General features: G+C 35.3%; 1 protein-coding gene across 1 annotated transcript in view; it reads right to left on the bottom strand.

Annotated features, from left to right (window-relative positions):
• Positions 1-20,272, bottom strand: part of LOC145678614 (protein disulfide-isomerase A5) — a 66,596-nt gene that overhangs the window by 30,009 nt on the left and 16,315 nt on the right. Inside the window, exons 2-4 of the mRNA XM_081748967.1 lie at positions 14,191-14,420; positions 5,767-5,971; positions 2,309-2,529 (exon numbers count right to left, since the gene is read on the bottom strand). Coding sequence (XP_081605093.1) covers positions 2,309-2,529; positions 5,767-5,971; positions 14,191-14,420 — 656 coding nt within the window. The remainder of the gene's footprint in view (positions 1-2,308; positions 2,530-5,766; positions 5,972-14,190; positions 14,421-20,272) is intronic.

The raw sequence follows: 20,272 nt of genomic DNA, 5'->3' as shown, positions 1-20,272 counted from the left end.
ATATACAAGTGAGTGTAAATCCTAATGTATAGTGTTTTAGAAAAGCAAAGAGGAATTATTATGGTGAAAAAGAAAAAAAAAGTTAATCGTCGTCAATATATTAAGAAAAATCTCATTAACTGTTTATTTATGTACTGTTGTAACACCCCTTGCTTACGGCTTTGTGTATATTTTCCTATTAATCAACAAATTTACTATGACAAGCGCATGCGCGCCGCGAAACTGTAGGCCCATGGTTACCGATGAGGTGAGTCCTCAAAACGGGATAACACATCCAAGCTGAATATCAGGGTGGCACGATGAAAACTAACTATCTCAACGTGCGGTGGAAATTTTGTAGACTGTAACCTAATTAAAATCAAAACTTAATAGTGACAGAATAATTTCATTTTAAATGTAGATATCAACTCAACAATTTCCTGAATTCATGAATTTTCCACATAACCTAAAAAGAGAGAAATTCCACATAATCGTTTGAAAAAAATTACATGAACTACTACAACATGGAACAGTAACATAGAAATGTGAATAATCTCAGTTAATCATACATGAGTTTACGTTATCAGTGTTCCAACATAGAACAAATTAATAGTTCAATTCTTGTATAGAAAAACATGACTTAACATTCGTAATTACACATCTCAAGAAGTAAGCTATTGCACAGAAGATGAAATTCCAAAACGTAAGTAGACAAAGTTAAGTTGTGTTGTTCCTTTTGTAGAGTAACAGTTATTAATAGTAGTGGTTTTGCATGTAAAATCACGCTTCTTGTAAATTAGGCTATTTTGAAGCAGTTTGTTGAAGTAGTTAATCTTGTACGTATGTACTATAGTTAGATTTATGATGATGTCTGTAGCTGATTTGTAGTGCTTTCCGTAGCTTGCAGTATCCGTAAATTAGTTGATCAACAATATACTTGTTCCAAGTTAATAACTAATTTACTGAACTAAGGTACATGGTACTGAACGTGCTTTTGAAGGAAACATGCTGTCCTAACATTAAAAGATTAGCCAAATTTTGAAACGCATTTATAACATGAAATGCCAAGTTAGCGTGCTAGAAGAAGTATGCAATAAATCGAAAAATCATATTTTTATTTAATTATTTTTTTAAATCGGTTAATAAATAACGGAGATATTTGTATTATTTAATTTTACATTGTGATTTCCGACGTTAAATCCCGAATAGTTTCCGCTGTAACTATGGAACCCGCGATCCATCTGTGGCCTATGCAAATCTGATAGTAGTAGTGTTTACTGCAGCATCAGAATTCTAACATATATATTATTTTTGATGGGCCAGGTCGTGTTTAATTCCAAAATAGGGACAACACTATAGTATGATAAAGCTAGTACAGTACTAATAAATTAAATTTCTACAACAAAGACTGATAGCAAAGAAACTGCATTTGCAAAAAATTGAAACATGCGAAGTCCCCGTACATTCAATACGACGTGTTTCAAACTAAAATTTCATGAAAAGTTTATGTTGCTATGTGGATAGCGTACGCGCGTTTGGAGAGGAAGACACAAAGATAATGATTTTTGTAATTTATCCTTAGAGCACTGAATATTTCTTTTAATTCCCTTTTGAAATACATTTAAATGTTTAGTATCGGATCATAAATAATAAGGATATTATTATTATTAATCGTTACGAATATACAGGTCCGTATTTATATATTGTTCGCCCCTGTGCTCTAAATAATTTGCCGCCCCCCGAAAATGACCAATATTAGAGTTGAATTCACAGTTTTTGGGGTCCCTGAGGTAAATAGCGGCAGTTTTAATCCAATTCAACTTTGGTCATACTCCACTCCCCAGGGAGGGGGGGGGGGGGCGAGATTTCAAAAGTAATCGAAAACGACAGATATTAGTGTTGAATTCATAGTATTCGAGGTCACTGAGTTTAACGATATTAGTTTTCATGATGTTCAACTTCATCCTTACCCCTTGGGGTTGGGGGAGAGGAGAGGATGACTGTTTTAAAAATAATCAGATACGCTAGCTAATTTGTAGCTACCGTAATTAAAGCGAATTAAACATATTAATATATTTCTCGCGCTTGCGCAAGACTCCGCGGGTTGCTAGTTTTAAATATTACTTTATTCTAAATCTTTTTAAAAAATCCAAAATTTTGCTGCCTCCTAAATTCTGCCGCCCTGTGCTCGAGCACAGAATAGCACTTACCTAAACACGGGCCTGGAAATATGAAACCAACAATATACTGTGGTATCGATATTTAAATGTAACTGGTATTTATTGGTTTCACATTAATATTACAGAATTTTTAAAAGCAGAATACTTACTCGTAATATAGTAATGTAGGAAAGCCAGAAATGTTATATAATTGCCTCACTACAGCATTTTCTGGTCTATTAACATCTATAGCTGCAAGAACAGAATGTCCTTTGAGTTCTGTGGCCGCTGCTGCAAATTCTGGTTTCAATTGTTTACAAAATCCACACCAAGGAGCATAGAACATCACTAAAATAGGTTTTATTTCTTTCTTTAAGAATTTTGCTAACACCTGCAATAAAGTTCAATAAGTCAGATATTCATTAAAATGTAAATGTCTCTACGCTTACTTAAAAAATGAAAAACGAAAGTACCATACACTGTATTGAACAGAGAAGTTAGAAATAACAAAATGTAATACTATTCTATCTCTTAGTCTTGATCCTCTTCCCTTACAAATAACACAACACATTTTAAAATGGTAAAATACCTAGTTGGAACAAAAAAATCCGTAAGCGGAAACTGAAAATAACTTACCAGAAACTAAAACAGTCACACACATTTTCGTAAAACGTATCATTAGATAAGAAGAAGTATGAAGAAAAGAAATTAAATAGCAGAAAACTAACTGTGACGCGTCAAGTGAGTGGTGCCATCTTAGAATGCAGAATTACGTATCACGTGATCATATAGCTTGGTTGATGGTAAAGATTTAGTGATAAAAAATAAAACTAATTGGACGAGTAGACACGAGAGTGATGTCAAATCTTTCAACTGCATCTGTTTTAGATCTCTGGAAATAGATTTGACTCATCATTTTCTCACTATAATTCAATCTTATAATGCTCAATCTGATTGGGGCCACATTTTATACCATTATCTTGTACTTTACTTTTTTTTAAGTAAATTCTCCTAACCTACAAACTGAAGGTATATGGTAATTTTTTCATCAATTAAAAGTAGTGTAGAATACTTTGTTGGGAGATGTGGAATACTGTGTTCGGAGATGCGCCAACCTACTGAGTTGATATTTGGATGTTTTTGGATTTAAAATATGTGATGATCTTTGTGACCTAGGTAAGTCTGAAATAATCGTACGATTTGCGAATCGGAAATCTGAGATTAGGGCTGTGGGATATTGTATCGGAACACCTGTATATGTGCTTGATGTAGCTCGCTGCGTACAATGATAAGAAGTATTAACTGAATTGATTTCCTGTGTTGATTAGACTTACGAATTCCAGTCCAGTGTAACTGCCTAGGGATACAATCTATTGCGAATTCTGTTACATTGCACAGCATTAGTATATGCTCTCCAATGCTTAACTTAATCAAAATCAGGGTGTCTACTAGAATTCTAAAATGAAATTTCGTGACTTTTTCAAGACCTTTTCTGTCCCAAACCATAAAATTTATTAACATTTTTAAGAGCGAATTTGGGTGTGAATTGGGCCGAATTTTCATGCATGCGATAGAAGCGTGCTTTGCTTGCGATTTGGTAGCGTCTAAAGCTGACCACAGACATTTTTGGTGGTGAATTTTGACCTTTTATACAACAAAATTTTCCAGTTTATACTTATATTTGTACAGATTTTTAAAAAATCGTGACCCAAAAGCTAAATTTCGTGACTTTTTCTTGACTTTCATGACCGATAGACGCCCTGAAAATTTAACAATATTTCAACAGTGACGCGGTTTATTTTTAAACCACATAAAACGGAGACACAGCAACTAGGATTAATCGTTATAGAAGAGATTAATGTATGTATTGTTTACCTCAAATTTTGAGGGATCAGCAAGCTACCATTGTAAAATTGTAGCAAGATGAAAATTCATCTAAACAACAACAACATGAAAAATCTAAGCGAACCGGATTATCTGCATCTGTAATGAAATTCACCTTGTTAACTTTTGCCTGGCAAGAAAATGTTCCACCCTCAATTTATTACATGATTCGTCACATAAAAGGTTGGAACAAGAAGAATGTAAATTGTAACCTAAATGAAATGTTTTCACGCTGGCAAACTGGAGAAAGTTCGACAAAGGGTTAAGCAAAAGCTTTGATGAGCTTTAATGAGCTTAAGCAAAAGCACAAAAATATTCATGAGAGCAAAACTATGTAATAAGTTGTTTCTATTATGAATCCATAAGTTGTTTGAAGTCAAGCTCTTTTCTGATTGATACGTCCTATGCCCCAGCAATACAAGATGAAAAAGGAATATAGTGCTAAAGTCATGTTTAAAAAGAAATCTGAAATTGTATCTAATTTAACTGTGAGTAACAGGGAAGTAGTTCTAGAAAAGGAGAAGTAAAATCTGCAAGAGTTGACGTTTTGAGCTGGATTTTGTTTGAATTCCGTACGGTATGGTTCATCAAGAAGCGAAAGCGCGGTGCTTATAGATATTTATGTATTTTGTACAAGGACATGGTTTTCGTTTATTTTGCGACGTGGACTAACTTTTTTATGCTGATCAGGCTTACGAAGTCCACTTCAATGTACACTGCATGTAGGAAAACAAATTAATCTGAATTCTGTTATATTGCACAGCATTAATATACGCTCCCAGGTGCTCAACTTCATCATACTTATATTATTTCAACACCAACCACAAATCGGAAAACATAGGAACATCAACTGTTTGCACACGGAACGCATCTCACCTTTCTTCAATTAGTTCCGTTACGAGCTATTCCTACACATTATTCGCTCTATCACCGAACCCCTACTACTTTACATTCTAACCTCCGTACATGTCATTTCATTAGATACCAATATTCCCCTTGCCCATGCCTCATGAGCATTTCTTGAAGAATTTCTAAGTACAAGCCACAAACCTCAAAAGCCCAACACACAATGCCCAATTCACCCAGAAAGTTTTGTCCTAACCAAAAACAGTTCTACTTCAAAATAACCCACTATCTTCAAATCAAGGGTAATGCCATGGGTATTCACATGGCCCCTCATATACTATCATCATCACTTCACCACTTTAGTCTTTCCTCTGGCATCGATTCTGGATGGTGTTTTCTAATGTAGATTCAAAGCCAATCAGTACAGACGCTACTCCTACTGTCTCTACAAAATAATTGTCCAATCAAGTTTGCCTAGTGTTTCTCCAATTATACACCTTCCTAACATGGAAGTAACCTTGATAACAGATATCTCGAGATTGACGGACACATAAAACGTAAATCAATACACAAGACCACTCATTCTCACACACCAAACGTCCTTTATCTATGCTGAGTCAATCAACAAATTCTATCTATTCTACTACACCGTTTCTCAACAACTATCTCAATCTTCTCCTCAGCACTCTTCTACCTGGAATACTCTCAAAAGCTGGTTCGCAGAAACACTTCAATCGATGAAGAAAAAAATCATGTACAGCCGTTACGATGAAAATGTGACCGGAAAAGTACAGCGTATAGAAACTTCTCAGTTCTTTGTAACTGCCCTGCTAGTAGTAGTAGAACATTTAAGCAAATCGAAGATCTACTGAGTTAAAAAAAATACTTTTGCACTTACCATAGCATCAGATATATGAACAACGTCTTCTGCTGTACTATCTTCTTCCCAAGGCAAGTCACCAGTTGGATCTCTCATAAAATTTGCCATTGACTGAACAGTTTCTCTTCTATCATAGTCTTTGTGATAATCTCCATCTTTGTAATGCTTAAAAACATACGGGTCTGGTGCTATCTTTAACTTTTTACACATTTTCTTTGCTTCACTGTCAACAAACAAAATAGTGATAATGACTTAAAATAAACAGGAAACATTATAATAAATACACAATCCTCGATGTTCCCCTGCTTTAACTGTAAGTTCTCTGTAGTTAAAGCACAGTAAATACACAGAACGGATAGTATCAAGAAACATTAAAAATACACTGTAATTATCTCGTTAAGCAGACCAAACATTTCTCAATTTTTAATTTCTGCGTAGTTCCCTATACAAGAAGTCGATGTGAACCGAACTTAGATGCACTCAGCATACAAAGTTGTGGAACACAGCCCATTGCCGACTCAAGCCTGTCCGAGCTCGACCACCAAATGTAGCGATCTTTATCCCTACACGATGGGCTGCCTGCAAACCAAATTTGGTTCAAATCCGACCAACAGTTAAGAAAAATGAAGTGAAATATTTACGTTTTGCGTCCCATGATTATGCTGGCTAGGCTAAAAGATATGTTAAGATGAGAAATCAATGTAATGGTGGAATGAAGAAAGTGGAAGGAAACAGGAGAGCCCCTAGAAAATCCACGCACGTGGTGTTTCAACAGTTAAGAAGAAATAAAGTACTACATACTACGCAAACCGAGCTTATCCCTAACCAAGCCCAGCCACCAAATATAACGATCTTTATTCCTTACACCATGGGCTACTTGAAACCAAATAAGGTCCAGATCCTGCCAGTATTTAGAGAGAAATAAAGTATCACACACAAATACAGCCAAGTTTGTCCCTGACTAAGCTCGGCCACAAAATATAGCAAACTTTATTTTTTAGACGATGGGCTATTTGCCCATCACAGATATGACTACTTGTTATTGAGAAATAAATATCGGATATATGGCGATTCGAGTCGAGCCAAGCTGTTCCTGGCCAAGCCCGGCCACGAATATAGCATCTTTATTCCTTATATCATTGGCTATTGACCAAGCATATATAGCGATCTTTCATACTTGCCCTATATATTGCGAAACAAAATCTGTCCATAGAGCATAACAAAACATAGAGCATATTTGGATCCGTCCAATACTCAAATATTATTGTATACGAATTTGCAAATTGACGAAAACAACCGTTAACGTGATATCGGTAATGCAGCAATCCCCCACTGTATCAAATCTTTCAGGACATTAATTATTCGTAGCTTATTTCTGTATACATGACCCTTCAGGAAAATCTTAGCAGAAGAAATCTGAAAGGGTAAGCACTGGTGTTCTTGGCGGCCACAGATTTTTCGAAATCTACCAGTTACCGAAATAACTTTTATTATCGTTCATATGTACATTAATGCCATTTTGTTTTATTTTGTTGAAAGAAACATTCCGTTATTTCTTAGTTTTCAATATTCCCACAAATTCGCTAAATATGATGAAGTGCACTTCCGTACGTGAAGAATGTGAACAGTTGTTCGTATACTAAACAAGATATACCATATCCTCATCTGTATGAACTTCAGTAAGTTTACTTTTCCCATTCATTCATGCGCTTTTGCGATTTTATGAAGCCACTCAGATCTGCATTTGAAAATACCAGATGCTCCTCCACAATATCGTAAACGTCTCTTCAAATCAGTTGAAAGCAACTACAGGACTAAGAGCACACAAACAGGTATTTTCTCTCTCAGATAGTGGAATAAGGAATGCGAGTTTCTTGTGGTCTCAAGAATTTTCTTATTGATGTTAATAATATTTTTCATGCTCTGAACCGCGCAATATAATTCCGGCCTCCTGTGTGTTCAGTGGAAATACTTCCAATTGTGTTCGGTTTATCACCAATCTGCAAATACAGAATTTTTTGGCATATTTCTTCTCCACATTTATTTCTAATCTATGCTCTTTGTTTATATGAATTCGCTTGCCAATATTCATTATCAATAAGTACACATTATTCAAGTCATTTGTTGAGGGACGTAATAATTGTTTCCAGGAACATAAACATCGTTTATATCACAAAAGAGAAGTAGTTACTAACCTTTCATATATATAGTATTGACTTTGTATCATTTCGAATGCTATTTCTGCTTGTGTTCTAATTTCAGCAATTTATCATGCGTCAAAATTAGCAATAGAGAAAAAATAAAAACTGGAAATAATACGCAAAATGGCAAAAGAAATTATACAAATATCATACTGAAACATAGCAATATATGATGCAAAAATAAATAAATTTATAGAATTTTTATGCCATTATTTTTTCAAAAAGATCACAATAAATGTTTTAACCTGCATTAAGTACTCTAAATGCACTAACCAATAAGTATGACTGAAAGTATTAATCACCAAAACACATCAAAATAAAAAAAAATAAAAAATAAAATTACAAATGAACAAAGAGACCAAAAACTAATTTATAATAGGTAAACTTTACTTCGACCTTGATAAAGCAGTCATGTTATACAACATATAGTATATATATAATGCTTTCTAAATATAGTATGAGTCCCACGCTTCTTCGATATTAGAGTAACTACAGTAAATACTGCCTGAATTTGTCTAGGAGCTATTTACGAATATCATGATTAGAATTCCGGTGAGATAACTTGCAAATCAAATGTCTATTACGTTAAAAATAAATAAATAAACGATAAACTGCTGTAAGATACGGTCAAGTTCTATAATCTGTAACTCTTATTAGAAAATTAAAATACTTCAATTGCACATTTACAATACAAACGAATAAATTAAGTCAGAAATCCTGCTATATCTGACAGATCTAAAGCCACTAAAAACGGCACGTATTTAACTGTATTTCCAGAATAATAGGGCATGAATACATACTTTGAACAAGTATGTTTACAATGATTTACTGACATACAGGGAACTTACTAATTTAATTGTAATACGCTTTGTATTTATTTTATATATATAATGCAAAAAACTAAATACATGGAAGTTCGTAGGGATCGCAATACGGCACATTACAGATGTGTTAAAATATCGAATAATACTTTTGATAAAGTGGATACTTTCAAATATCTAGGATAAATATTACCGGACGAAAACCATATTCACGAAGAAAAATGAAATGAAATCTTTGAGTTTTACGTTCCACGGTTATGCTCGGTTAGGCTAAAGGAAACGGTGATTATGAGAAATGAATGAAATGGTGGAATGAAGAAAGTGGGAGGAAACGGGAGAACCCCGAGAAAACCCACGCACACGGTGTTTGTCCACCACAAAGTTCACGTGGCGGGGGCGGGGATCGAACCCGGGACCCCAAGCACCAGAGATGAACGCTCTACCAGTGAGCCACCGCGGCCCCCATATTCACGAAGAAATTAAATGTCGTCTAAAAGCTGGGAATTCGTATTATTATTCAGTTTCAAAATCTCTTGTCGTCGCGAATTCTGTCAATGAATTTGAAACTTAAGATATATAAAACGATAATCATGCCTGTTGTTCTGTATGGTTGCAAAACATGGTAGCTTATTCTCAGGGAAGAACATAGATAAAGTATTTGAGAACAAGATCCTGAGACGAATATTCGGACCGAAGAGGGACGGGAACGGCGGAAACTTCATAACGACGAACTACATAATTTATACGATTTACCAAACGTTATTAGCATCATCAAGTCTAGGAGGCTCAGGTGGGCAGGCATTGAACCTTCGGGCTCCATAGTCCATAGAGTTATATATATATATATATATATATATATATATATATATATATATACAGGGTGGGCCATTTTAATTAATCCACGGAAATATCTGAAAAATGATAAAACATAGAAGAAATTTCTGAAGTTCACGTTATATATTGCTAAGGGGGAAAACCAATTCCGCCAAAGGTACCCCTCCCCGCCCCCCCTAAATGGGGGTAACGGGGGGTAACTTTGAAATGTCAAATGGGGACATGGGTCAAGTAATACCTCGTTCGAAAGGTCTTGGAAAACTAAGTAACGCTGTACAAAAGATGTTTCATATTATGCACCAGTTTCAAAATGGCCGCCATGATATGGTTCGGAAACTCCAGTACCCGTAGTATGAAAACCATGGAAGGTAAATGAATGGAACAAAATTGAAATACGTAAATATCATAGGGCATATCGAATGATGTAATCCCTGTGATCCCAGTGGCCTCCCTAAAGGGGTCTTGTGGGCTAACTTCAAAATTTCAATGTCCGACCGGACAACGGTTCGGGCGTACGCTTGACCTACCCAATGCTGTTTGGAAGGCAGACTTCATGCATAGAGAATTGGTGCACTAAGTTAACGCGGATGGCCACAGTTACATTTTGATTAACTATTAGCATTCATGTCATATTGTGAGCTTGAGGGACGAAACGGTGTGTACGTAGGTTAGCCTTAATTTACGAATTAAAGTAGAGTTCTCGTTTGAACTTTCACTTTACTTTCCACCCCACTCACATACAGAGCGCAGGGAGAGATTATTTTGCAGGACTTGGATTTCTCTCTATACATTATGGCAATTTTACTCTAATATTTCTAGCTCTGTTGTATTATTCTCGAGCCTTGGAACGCCTCCGTGGTTTTCCTATTTAATTTTCGTTATTTTCATTTATGTCTAACCGTATTCATACTATGGGCACTAGACGTTTTCTTAGACACAGTCACCATGTCTTTGCGATCATTTTGAAAACGGTGTCTCATGTCGAAAATTTTCTTACTGAAGCTGTTTGATATTAATTTGTCTATGTAACGTGATGTTACTCGCTTCAAGCTGCTATTTGAAATTTTCAAGTTGACCCCGGATACCTTTCAGTTGGCCCTTGGAGTCACCCCGACAACACCTCTCGATGTGCCTTACGTCAGTTAGCTACTCCAGTTTTTCTTTTGTTGATTTATCTCCAATCGCTTTCATACTACGGGTACTAAACCTTTTCTCTGACACGGATACTATGTTTCGGCGGCCTTTTGAGAACACTGCCATTTCACATCAATCGTTTTCTCCTGCAATATGTTAGATTTTGCAAGATTTATCGAACGAGGTACCACTCGACTCATGTTACTATTTGAAATTTTGAAGTTAGCCCCCAAGACCCCTTTAGGGAGGCCACTGGGATCACAGGGACCACACCGTTCGATATGCCCTATGATATTTACGTATTTCAATTTGGTTCCATTCATTTACCTTCCATGGTTTTCATACTACGGGTACTGGAGTTTCCGAACCATATTATGGCGGCCATTTTTAAACCGGTGCACAATATGGAACATCTTTTGGTACAGTGTTACTTAGTTTTCCAAGACCTTTCGAACGAGGTATTACTCGACCCATGTCCCCATTTAAAATTTCAAAGTTACCCCCCGTTACCCCCATTTAGGGGGGGCGGGGAGGGGTACTTTTGGCGGAATTGGGTTTCCCCCTTAGCAATATATAACGTGAACTTGAAACATTTCTTCTATGTTTTATCATTTTTCAGATATTTCCGTGGATTAATTAAAATGGCCCACCCTGTATATATATTTTTTTCCCTTTATTAGTAGTTGTACATCTCTCTTGTACTAATAAACAAGGTTAATATGGTGACAGTGTATTTTAATTTTCATTCTCCACATTTAGCTTTCATAAGTAATTATAAAATATATATGTTCATGTTGCTAACATTAAAGTAGTAACTGCAAATAACACAGCTATGTATCCATTTTATGATGACTAACTATTAGGGATAATCAGAAATTGGAACCCACATCAAGTTTGAAATTTTCAATTTTCGGGCATCATTTGCAATCATTTCTAGCCTGGAAATACATACAAAGCGCACAATAAAAACTGTATTAATGGTTAAAATAATGAGTAAAGTCGATTCACTCTTCACATAACGCTTCGTAAACAATGAAAATGGACAGTCGTTATTCTCGTGAAAAAAAAAATATCGATCAGAGTCAACAACGAACTCGATTAAACGGCTACTCGTAATGAACCGACCAATTACCATCACGAAATGATCACGTGACTTATCAATTGCTCCTAGTTCTTTAGGGTCTATTTCTTACTTAACGTATTTTGTCCAACAAATTTCAGTCATTTTTTCTCGAGTCATCTGCCGATTTCGAATACAGGAATAGTTTGCATAATGCGGTTAAGTTGGAAGAAACATCCGTTGTTCGAGATCTATTTACAATGACTTTAAACTGAATTTGTCTATCAAAAAAGTCTTAAGATAATACACGAATTTAATATTACGAGTTAATGAACACAGTGTATAAATTTGGGAGAATTCCTTATATCAAATGAAAGAAAATGTTTTAATAAACATGGGTCGAAAAACGCTTCCTTTCAGTTATAAACTATCGAAAACACGAAACATCATGTTTTAAAATGTCCTGGCTTGAAAACTATAGGATTTATCGCAAACAGTTCAAAGAATTACATAGGAACTAGTGTAGTCTGTTGAAATATCCATTTTCTCATAAAACTCTAGTGCCTGTTGGGAATAAGGCTATATGGCTAAGGGCACAATGTGTTACAGAATAATTGCACATGTCTTTCATTGAATAATTGTTGTGCGGATAGATTCTGTGCAAACAAATGACGTTGGATTGGAATCAAATCAAGATGGATTAGGTAAATTATGGATGCGTTAAAATATCGAATAATACTTTTGATAAAGTGGATACTTTCAAATATCGAAGATCAATATTAACAGACGAAAACGATATTCACGAAAAAATTAAATGTCGGCTAAAAGCAGGGAATTCGTGTTATTATTCAGTTCAAAATCTCTTGTTGTCGCGAATTCTATCGAGGAATTTCAAGATTAAAACATATAAAACGATAATCATGCCTGTTGTTCTGTATGATTGCGAAACATGGTCGCTAACTCTGAGGGAAGAACATAGACTGAAAGTATTTGAGAACAAGATCATAAGACGAATACTCGGACCCAAGAGGAACGGGAATGGCGGAAACTTCATAACGAGGAACTACATAATTTATACCGTTTACCAAACATTGTTAGGGCCATCAAGTCTAGGAGACTCAGGTGGGCAGGTCATGTAGCCAAAATGGAAGGAAGTATGAACGCTTTCAATGTCTTAACTGGAAGACCAATCGGAAAACGACCATTAGGAAGACCTAGGCGCAGATGGGAGGACAATATTAAGTTGGATCTCGCAGAAATAGGAATACAAAGTAGAAACTGGATCCAGTTGGCTAAGGATATAATTCATTGGAGAGCTTTTGTGAACACGGAATTGAACCTCCGGGTTCCATAGGCCATAGAGTTAGTTATTTTAGGCGAAATTTATGCACTTTATATGTATTTCGTGTCGCTAGCAAGTTCCGATTTTTTAAAAATATGCCCCTGCCAAATATCCTTTTCGTGAGAAGTGTCATGTTAATAAACGTTGCTGTAAGTTTTTTCCTTAATGCTTAAGAAACATTGTTTGGGATTGAAATAGGTTAACGATTGGGGATTAATTCAAAATTAAACCCCAATACTTTCACTTAAATGACATAATTAATATTTAATACTAATTCCTATTTTTTTCTTCAGTTCGCGACTTGTATTATACGAGGAGAAAGATTTGATTTAAATAAAAGAAAATCGATTTAAATTAAAAAAACTCAACAAAAATGAGTTTTCAAAAAAAAAAATCATGATTTTTTTCCCACCCTGTTGTGGAATCTCGAACTCTAATTATGTAAAGATCGTTATGTGAAGATTAGTTGGATCACTACTTATAACTTAAGCTCATATGTAGAATATAGAAGTTGAGTACAACAAATATATCACGAGTAACAAGTGTATTTATGTTTGGTCTTGCATTGACGTCTAAGCCTAACTCTAAGCCACGGAACAAACTCTCATGAATGTCGAGATTTATCAGCAGTGTATGTGGAGGACAATAATAATTGTCACTGGCACAGACACAGTTTATACGTTCCACTCTCTCTCTTTCTCTTTGTATAAAAATATGTAATAGTAATCATAATGAGTACTGAATTAGTACTTAAAAGTTCATCCTCGTACTCAAACTTACTTTATACAATTCGTTACACCGGAACAGGGATATTGTGAAATATACGTATTTTTATAAAACGCATGCAAGTTCCTGTGTAATTCCTTGAAATACTTGTGATAGGTGCCACAATTTTCAAGGCATGAAGTTTCAAAACGTGATATTTCAGTTTATACCACTGAAAAGAGGCGTTTCCTGACCTATGTTTATTAGAACTTTTTATTTCATATGATATAAGAAATGATCTAAATTTATGAAAGGGTGGTTAAACTCTTACAACGAAATTCTTACCCAGAGCAGTCTACTAAGACCATTGTTCCTTGACCTTTAATCAGTTCAGCAGCTTCCTTAAATGTGCGAATAACTGGCGCTGCTTGTTTCGTTGAAATTGTGAAACACACCAAAACATTATTCTTCGTACGAAGAATCTTCTTGAATTCTTTTATATCTGACACTTCCTCCACAACAGTCTTCTGAGAGTTTTGTTTTGAAAAATTGCATGGAATTTCACATAAAAACACCTGCAAGAAATAATTACCATTGTCATTTCAAATTAAAAGAATTCACACTAGCTTTACACAACCAATACAAATAAAATTACTATCACTACAATTAGTTCCTAAATTAATTTTTCATTATAAATTTTTACAATTTAAAATTGGCATAATTGTTTACATTTTTCTTTCTTTTTCTTTTCTCCACTGAAAGGTAATACAGTTTCTTTTCTGATTTCCAATTTCAGACGTGTGAATTTTCGTGGTAATTTCTAGAATCTGCGTAAAACCCACATTTAAAATTCTTTCTTCTCAGGTGACACACAGACCATGAAACTACATTTCCTACTCATTACAAAAACCATTCCAGTAATTGACTATGTTCACTATGACTAATCCACTATGTTCGCTCTTGCTGTTCACCATCGCTTTCATCGTCACTTGGCACCGTATAGTTAAATATAATAGTTCCTTCGAGGCCATCCTAATATATTTCATTAAAAAAAAAAAAAAAAAAAAGGATAAATTATTTAATTGTTCACATGACATTTTGACTGTTTCAACCAGACTTGCTATAAGTGTATAAAAACTTTATGAAATTGACTTAAATAAAAAAGAAAGTAAATTGAAAGCAGTCCATTACAAAGCACAAAATACATTCATCCATAGCACTCACTTCCTTTTTCCTAGAAACAGTCTATTTCCTTAACGGTTTTGATGGACGGAGTTTGAAAATAAGAACAGAAAACACTGGGATGCTTCAGATAAAAGTAATTCTATATTTAACCCTTAGGATACGACAGACACCTACAATTTTCTTTGACTCTAATTAAAACTTCTCTCTCTCTCTTGCATAAATAGCACTGTTACAGAAAATTAGATAAGGACTCCAGATTATATAGATTATACAGTTATTGTTTATGAGCACGAAAAGAATATAGAGACATTCCCTTTGCTTATCCTTACTTATTTATTTAGAAATACAATTGTGGTTTAAGTATCCCTTAGAGGCCTGAATGCGACTGGAATAAAAATTGTGCTTGTTACAAAATAGTGCATATTGCAACAAATTATTTATATCCCATCTTATTACTCTAATTAAAAACTGATGAAGTAAGTTGAGAACTCGCGTAACTATCTGCAATAAATTGTTTACCTTCAATCAATTCACCTCTGACTACAACCCTAACTGTAATATATAAACAGAAGTCTGGTTAAAATAACTTGTTAGCGCTAGTACTCAAAGCAGTCATACTTGATCATTCACTACTAGAAACTCATCTAAGTTCAACAAGTGACAACTCCGTATTCTTTGTATGAACTGATTCAGAACAGCTATTTCCATGAAAGGTGAACTATACCAGAAGACTAACCTCTTTTTAGGGCCCACGGTAGCTTAGTGGTAGAGCGTTCCCTCTAGTGTGTGGGGTTCCTTGTTCGATTCCCGGCTCGCGTCAAGTGAACTTTGTAGTGGACAAACACCATGTGCGTGGGTTTTCTCTGGGTTCTCCTGTTTCCTCCCTCTGTTCATTCCGTCATTCCATTCACTTATCATCATCGTCTTCTTTAGTCCACCGGCATAAGTGTGGGACGTAAAAATGAAAGATATCATTTCATTACATTTTTCATCTCTTTTTAATCAACCATCCGGGACTTGAATATATTTACGAGAAAATCCACGATATATATATATACTTTATACGAAATACATGCTATTTTATTTGTAATAGAGCAATTCTATATCATCAAACTTGCATTCTTAAACAATATATTCAATCTATAATATATTATAAATTGAAAGTGACTGTTTGTGACCCGTATCTCTTGAATCACCCGACCACTCTCGATCAAATATTTAACGTAGATAAGGTTCTGGCTCGGAATGCTTTTATCTATTAACATTGACGATAGAACTTAGGGAATGGGGAGTTATGAAAAAACAATAAAACTTAATAACTCTTGTACCACATAACCAATCTCGATAAAATTTTTCAACATAGATAAGGTTCGGGCCTGGAATGGTTTTCATCATTTCACTTTGACGGAGCTACGTTGGGGTGGAGGAAGAAGGAGAGATACATAAAAATCAATATAAATAATAATGAAAGTGACCATGTGACTTAAAAAAAACTCTTGAACCACCCCCGACCGATCTCAATCAAATTTTCAAAATACATGGGGTTCGGACCTGGGATGGGTTTTATTATATCACTTTCACCGTTGAAATTAAGGAAAGGGGAAGATACACATAAAAATAAATAAAAGCTAATAACTCTTGAACATACATATTATATATATGGTGCCTTCCATTTCAATTCAGGCAGAGCATGTACCATCACCATCTCAGATATTGTTGAAACTTTTTTTATAGCAACTAGACATGTTTTTAAGAGACCCACATTTTTTTGTTTTGTCGAAAAAAAAATTCCCGCCAAGTAATGGGCCATCAAAGACGGGGAGTACAATTTATGAATTGTAGAAGACATGGAAAATGGTCAATTTCGGAGCCCCACCATTCGGATATGGAGACAGGTAGAGTTATAATTCTTGTTGTGGTATGTACATAGGGATATAAATAAACTATATTTTATCATAGTTTGGTTTGCGCATGCGTATCTTTTTGTACATAAATTAACAAATGAACGTCAATTTATCTGAAAAGTCGAAGTTTGCGAATTTTTTTCGAGCACTTTCGATTCGAATTTTAAAATTCTGTTTTCACGGCTGGTAAGACCTAGTTACCCGCTTTCCGAAAAAAATTTTATATCGCTTCTGTGGTCAACCGTTTTGTCGCAAAAAATTCGAGAAATTGTAAAATTTTCAAAAATCGCCATTTTTGGGCGCCATTTTCTCGAAAACACCATTTTTTAAAATTCTGAAATTTTGTCAGAAGGTTCAACTTTACCTGAATAATAAACACACCAAATATCATTCTCGACCAATGCTTCATGGATTAACTGCAGCCTTTTAAAGTTAGCGAAGTTTCGCTAATTTTGATGTCACAGTTAGCAACACTGGGAACAATAAAAGTGCAATGATTTGATGATGTTTGTGGTTCATATTCATTAAATGAAGAATAAAAGGTTTTCTTGGCTGTTTTTTTATTATTTTGAACAAAGAGGCTCTCTGAAATAGTAAAATGAGTCCCCCCCTACTCCTCCGTTTTCTTAAACTGAAGTAATCTGAGGTGGAAATTACGATTACGAAACACACAAATTTTAAGTTTACTTGAAATGGCCATCCAATGAATTCTGATGATCTATAAAAGGCCTAAACTATTACCTCAGTATGATTTGGAATGCTCCAGACAAAGTCTCAATTAAGTGCGATGTCATTACAGTGATCGAAAAATGACAAAAAGTTAAAAAAAAAAAAAAAATCGAAACGTTTTCTTACGCGTTCCAAAGAAATTTACTGAATTTTTAAACAGAACAATCCCAGCATAAAAATGGGTTACTCGGAATTTTATAGTATTCGACTAAAGTGTGTCAGTCCGCAACCTGAGAGGGAAGTGTGTGTATTGTGCAAATTTTAAGTTAGCTGCTACTGCGTTGCTACAAATCAAAGGTGCAACCTGTATTGAAGCTGTCATGAGTGACCTATTTCCTTTAGTAGTATGATCCGTAGAAAATGACGGCTGTCTTCTTCAAGAATGTGGTGAATGTCCTGGAGTGGAAGAAATAAGTGTGGTGTCTTTAATTATTGATCCTGATGAAAATGAAAGTGGTTACGTATGCCATATGGGAGAATAATGATCTCGTTAAAAAAAAAAAAAAAAAAAAACTGTGCTACTTTCTGTTTTTGTATCGTACATTGCCGGTTTAACTGTAAGAATTGTAATTAATGACTACATCAAGAAAATCCAAAGAGAATCAATTGCTACCGAAAACCACCGTATAAAATTTCAAGATACAAATTCTATTTTACTTCATGTAGACTTCGTTGAAAACTGGACTGTTATTCTGCAAAGTGAAATTCAGAGTTATCACCGAAATATTGAAACAATTGACAGTTTTGTTGTAATAAACGACGGTAAAACACACGATTCGGCTCATGTACTCATAGTCATAGACAAGATTCTAAACATACTCGAAGAAAAGCGAAAATATATTTTATAGAAAAAGGTTTGAATACGTGAAAATAGGTGCCCACAATATCCCAAACCGTGTCAGTGATTTCTGATGGTGCTGCATCCCACTTTAAAAATCGCTTTCAGATGTTCGAGATGCAGACAGGTCCGATAAAGCAGTGTTTTTGCAGTGAAACCGGCCATGCAAGGGTCTCTACGACGGTAGTGGGGAAGGGGGGGGGGCAAAGAATGTGGCAACGCGCCATAGCCTTAGGCTAAAACAGATACACAGTATTAAAACCGCAGAAGAAAAAAAAAATGAAATGAAATCTTTTAAGTTTTACGTTCCACGGTTATCCCGGTTAGGCTAAAGGAGACGGTGATTATGAGAAATGAATGAAATGGTGGAATGCAGAACGGCACGAGCTGGGATTGAACCAGGGACCTCAAGCACCGGAAGTGAACGCTCTACCACTGAGCCACCGCGTCCCCACTAAAACCGCAGGAGAATTCGTGAGTATAGTGCAAGTACAAACTCCGGGTATTACTCTCGTTTTGTTACCTGGAACTAAATTCGACGACTTCCGCAAGAAAAAAGGAAAAGTATGCGACCGGTAACTGGTAATCAACGAAGTTATCTTTGGCTTTCGGAAAATTGCGAAGTTTTTATGGTAATAACGGGTCACCATGAACTAACTTCATACTTCCCCCAAAATCGAACTTTTGCAATTCAAAGTGTAGATTTAAGAAATTGCAAAAAGGAACTTTTGTTATATACATATACGTATGATAACCAGTGGTGTGTAGCAGAAATATTATGAATAAATCATGAATTACGTGAAGTTTAAGTGCTGTTTATGCTTCCACATGAACCTTCAGCAGGGTACAGGTTTCCAGAAGAGCATAAGAGAAGTGAAAATAAGTGTTTTGTGACTATCGACAATGTGCTACGCAGGGGCGGATCCAGGACGGACTTCTGGGGGGGGGGGATTGTAATACTGCTACTTAGAGCTACTATTAAGAGCTCCAAACTCTGGGATGGGTTTTATTTATATATAAATAAGAAAGTTTCTTCTTCTGGGGGGGGGGCGGCAATCGTCTCCCTAGATCCACTCCTGGATGAGTTATGAGTGAACCAACATCTATTGGAGCATCTGCACGGTTACATGCTATTAGCAAAGAAGACAACAACCAAGCAAATGATTGGTCCATGTAAAAAACAAAAAAACAAAAAAAAAAAAACTGAAATTTTGTTTCCGAAGACCATTTTAAATAAGTGAACTTGAAATTTGTGTGTTTCGTAATCGTAATTTCCACCTCAGATTACTTCAGTTTAAGAAAACGGAGGAGTAGAGGGAGGCTCATTTTACTGTCAGAGAGCCTTTTTAATCAAAATAATAAAAAAAAAAACAGCCAAGAAAACCTTTTATTCTTCATTTAATGAATGTGAACCACAAACATCATCAAATCATTGCACGGCGCCCAAAAATGGCGATTTTTGAAAATTTTACAATTTCTCGAATTTTGTGCGACAAAACGGTTGACCACAGAAGCGATAAAAAAAATTTTTCGGAAAGCGGGTAACTAGGTCTTACTAACCGTGAAAACAGAATTTTAAAATTCGAACCGGAAGTGCTCGAAAAAATTCGCAAACTTCGACTTTTCAGATAAATTGACGTTCATTTGTTAATTTATGTACAAAAAGATACGCATGCGCAAACCAAACTATAATAAAATATAGTTTATTTATATCTCTATGTACATACCACAACAAGAATTATAACTCTGCCTGTCTCCATAGCCGAATGGT

Source organism: Thermobia domestica, chromosome 2, assembly GCF_964235325.1.
Source record: "Thermobia domestica chromosome 2, izTheDome1.hap1.1, whole genome shotgun sequence".
Classification (NCBI taxonomy): Eukaryota; Metazoa; Arthropoda; class Insecta; order Zygentoma; family Lepismatidae; genus Thermobia; species Thermobia domestica.
The sequence above is the reverse complement of the archived record's forward strand: the minus strand, read 5'-3'. Positions and strand labels throughout refer to the sequence as shown.